General features: G+C 38.7%; 2 protein-coding genes across 2 annotated transcripts in view; one reads left to right on the plus strand and one right to left on the minus strand.

Annotated features, from left to right (window-relative positions):
- Positions 1–2,947, plus strand: part of LOC107700269 (general vesicular transport factor p115-like) — a 20,387-nt gene extending 17,440 nt beyond the window's left edge. The window contains exons 17-21 of the mRNA XM_016501872.1: positions 576–671; positions 779–877; positions 1,797–1,865; positions 1,957–2,172; positions 2,253–2,947. Coding sequence (XP_016357358.1) covers positions 576–671; positions 779–877; positions 1,797–1,865; positions 1,957–2,172; positions 2,253–2,333 — 561 coding nt within the window. The 3' untranslated portion in view covers positions 2,334–2,947. The remainder of the gene's footprint in view (positions 1–575; positions 672–778; positions 878–1,796; positions 1,866–1,956; positions 2,173–2,252) is intronic.
- LOC107700270 (acidic leucine-rich nuclear phosphoprotein 32 family member B-like) overlaps positions 2,659–3,641 on the minus strand; it is a 5,494-nt gene continuing 4,511 nt past the window's right edge. Inside the window, exon 7 of the mRNA XM_016501873.1 lies at positions 2,659–2,671. Within this exon, the coding sequence (XP_016357359.1) occupies positions 2,659–2,671 (13 nt within the window). The remainder of the gene's footprint in view (positions 2,672–3,641) is intronic.

Here is a 3,641-nt window from a genome sequence, read left to right on the forward strand (position 1 = left end):
TGTGTGTGTGTGTGTGTGTGTGTGTGTGTGTGTGTGTGTGTGAGTGAGTGAGTGAGTGCGTGCGTGCGTGAGTGTGTGAGTGCGTGCGCGTGCGTGCGAGTGTGTGAGTGCGTGAGTGTGTGAGTGCGTGCGTGAGTGTGCGTGCGTGTGGGGGTCATTGGTATGATTCTTTTTTTTTTTTATGTTGCAATACGTCTCTTCTGCTCATCAAGGCTGTTTATTTGATCAAAAACGCGTTAAAAACAGTGAAATATTTGTAGAATTTAAAACAGCTGTTTTCTTTGTGAATATCTGTTAAACTGTAATTTATTCCTGTGATCAAAGCTGAATTTTCAGCATCTTCAGAAATCATTCTAATATGCTGATTTGCTGCTCAAGAAACATTTCTGATTATTATTATTTTTCAGGATTCACAGATGAATAGAACAGCATTTATGTGAAATCTTTTGTAACTTTATAAATGTCTTTACTGTCACTTTTGATCAGTTTAATGCGTCCATGCTGAACAGAAGTATTAATTTCCTTCCCCTCCCAAAAGAAAAATATCATACCGACCCAAAGCGTTCAAACAGTAGTGGTATATTTGGAAATGTTTGTTTGGTGTCCAGCAGAAGGCTGAGGCCACACCGTCGGCAGAGGGCTCGACTTCAGACGCCACAGAATTACAAAAGGTGAAGTTCCAAGCTTTCTCTTCGTGATATACAGTGAAGATTTCAGCACGTAACATTATGATTCGATAACAATGCGATTAGACAGCACTGTTTTTGTGTGGTTGCAGGAGGTGGAGCTGCTGAGAGCTCAGCTGCAGAGCCAGAGCGCAGAGATCGCACAACTACAGAGAGAGAAACACCAGCTTCTCAGAGGATCTGACACCACAGTGAGTGTCCCTATCATCTGCCTGCTGAACATTTCAGTCTTAAAATCCTCAAATCCAGTCATCCCGGGCAGGTGCACTAGGGGTGGAGGGGGAAAATGTGATTGTATCTTCTAACGATCAAATCGACTCCCAGATTGTAAAAAATTATTTTCTAAATATTATTTAATAAAGAAAGCACCAGTGAGAGTGCGTGGTGTGACTGTAGTGTAATGCAGAAAAGACGGAAGTTTGAGGAAACGCTGTGCATCTCTGAACAACACAGCAGTGTTTTATTGAATGAATCATTTGAGTGAATGATTCAATGATTCATTTACTCATTAAGACAAAGACAAAAAAATGCTTTTCTTACTTAGATTTTTGTCTTGTTTCCAGCCAAAATATCTAAAAATCTGCCAGTGGGGTAAGCAAAATAATGTTCTTTCAAACAGAAAACAAGATTATTTTGCTTACCCCGTTGGCAGATTATTATGGTTGTTTCAAGAATTTTTAGATATTTTGGCTGGAACCAAGACAAAAAAAATCTGTAAGAAAAGCATTTTTTTTTGCAGTGTAGTTTCACATTTAAAGTATTATTTTAATTTTCAATACTCTGACATTAATGTTGTAAAAGTGAAATGAAGTATTAGTTACGGAATTGTAATCGCAGTGTATGCAAATGCATCTAAATGCCACTTCAGAGGCATCTGTGCCATCCGGAAATAAGAGCGTCCTGAAATGTTATGAAGTGACTACGTAACTTGATATTGAATTGAAATTTGATTCAAAATGGGGAATCAGATTTCACAGTCACTCTTTTCGGTCTCTTTTGATGCACCCTTGCTGAATGACAGTATTCTCACTGACCCCGAGGCTTTGAGCGATGGTGATCGTGCTTCTTAGTTCAGTCTTGTGTTTGTGTTTGTGTCTGTGTCTGTGTCAGGCTGCGGCTGCAGGAGACGATGCTGTCCGCTCAGAGTTAGAGAGCAGACTCTCGGCTCAGACGCTCAAGGTGACCTGCTCTTTCTGTTTCCATCATGACGTTCCAGATCTTATGTGCTTTCACATTCCCGTTTATAGCACTCCTACTCTCTGTCTGTCAGGAGCAAGTTCAAGCTCTTCTGGAGAGCAAGGAGCTGATGGAGAAGGAGCTTTCTTCAGCCACGAGCTCAGCTGCTATCATGCAGACGGAGAAGAGCAAGCTACAGCAGGAGCTGCAGGAGTCCAAGAAAGAGCAGGACGATCTCCTCATGCTGCTCGCTGACCAGGACCAGAAGATTCTGAGCCTCAAACACAGACTCGAGGACTTGGGAGAGACGGTACGTTCCTCTGGCTTTCTGTGGTGTGTTTCGAAGCTCCTTCGTCTTATTCTTGCTCTCGATTTGACTTTTCCCCGTAGATTGAAGATGAGGATGATCTGGATGCAAGAGACCAGTTTGACGATGATGATGATGAAGAGGAAGAAGAGTGTGATGAATAAAAACAAATTGACTTCATAGTGGAAGACTGCTAATACTAACCTGTCACTTACACGCTTCAAGAAAGAGACCGAAGGCCTCGGACCATGGAGCTGATCTTCTGATTTTTAGAAGGATCACATATTTGTTTATTTTCTTCGTACCTGCTTTTTAATTTTTAGAATTTCTTTTGCAGTGGGACATTTTTCAGAATTGTTCAGCCATACACTCATATTTACAAAGGATCAGACACACTCCAGCTGCTTTGCATCGCATCGTGTGTTGTTCTTCAGTAAAACACTGCTGAAGTCCCTCTGAAGGATGGGATCAGACACTTTCAGCTTCCTCTCAAGCTGGAGAGCTATTGTGCAAAATTTGATTTAGCTTTTGGTTAATTTATGGATAAACGAGCCTCTTTAGAATAAACTATGTAAATGCACGTCTGTGGTGTTTTGGTTTTAAACTCGTTGTTGCATGTACAGCTGTATTTGAGGATTTTTTCCAATGCTAATAATATCCACAAATAGAATTTTGCTATGAACTGCGTTCATGGTCATGTTTGAAAATGAGTTATGCATTAATTAGATAGGAATTGTAAAGGAAGGCTTATTAAAATTCACAACGTATTTTTCTTTAAGCAGCCTTTCAGAAAACACTGTCTGGGGTGAAAAAACCTGCTATAATATAATTAAATATTTGCTGTTTGTACACTACAATTAAAACGTTTAGAATCAGATAGTTTTATGTTATGTTAAATATTGTACAAATTATCAAATTAAAAATCTATTTTCAGTCGATAGACTCAAATTCATGGGCCATTAAACTACGTCTAAAAATAAAAAAAATGTAGTGTTATAAGAATTAATAAGTTATTAAAATATTAAAACTCTAATTCAGGCCTCAAGTCAAGTCAAGTCACCTTTATTTATATAGCGCTTTTAACAATAGGGTTAGGCCTTAGTTGCAGATGTTGCATAAAAAAATGCCCAACCAGATCGTTTATTTATGCGTTTATTATTTATGGTGTATTTATATTTACACAATTATCCCACACATTTCTGCATTTATTGATGAACATTTTGTGCTCATATTTGGCCCTCAAATGAATCATAGTGGGACAAGTGTTCTCAAACACGGGTTATGGGTTATATTATATAACTTAAAGGGGTCATATGATGCGATTTCAATTGTTCCTTTCTCTTTGGAGTGTTACAAGCTCTTGGTGCATAAAGAAGATCTGTAAAGTTGCAAAAACTGAAGTCTCAAATTCAAAGAGATATTCTTTATAAAAGTTAAGAGTCAGCCACACCTACCTAAAACGGCTCGTTCTA

This window comes from Sinocyclocheilus anshuiensis, unplaced genomic scaffold (genome assembly GCF_001515605.1).
Source record: "Sinocyclocheilus anshuiensis isolate Anshui unplaced genomic scaffold, SAMN03320099.WGS_v1.1 scaffold326, whole genome shotgun sequence".
Classification (NCBI taxonomy): domain Eukaryota; kingdom Metazoa; phylum Chordata; class Actinopteri; order Cypriniformes; family Cyprinidae; genus Sinocyclocheilus; species Sinocyclocheilus anshuiensis.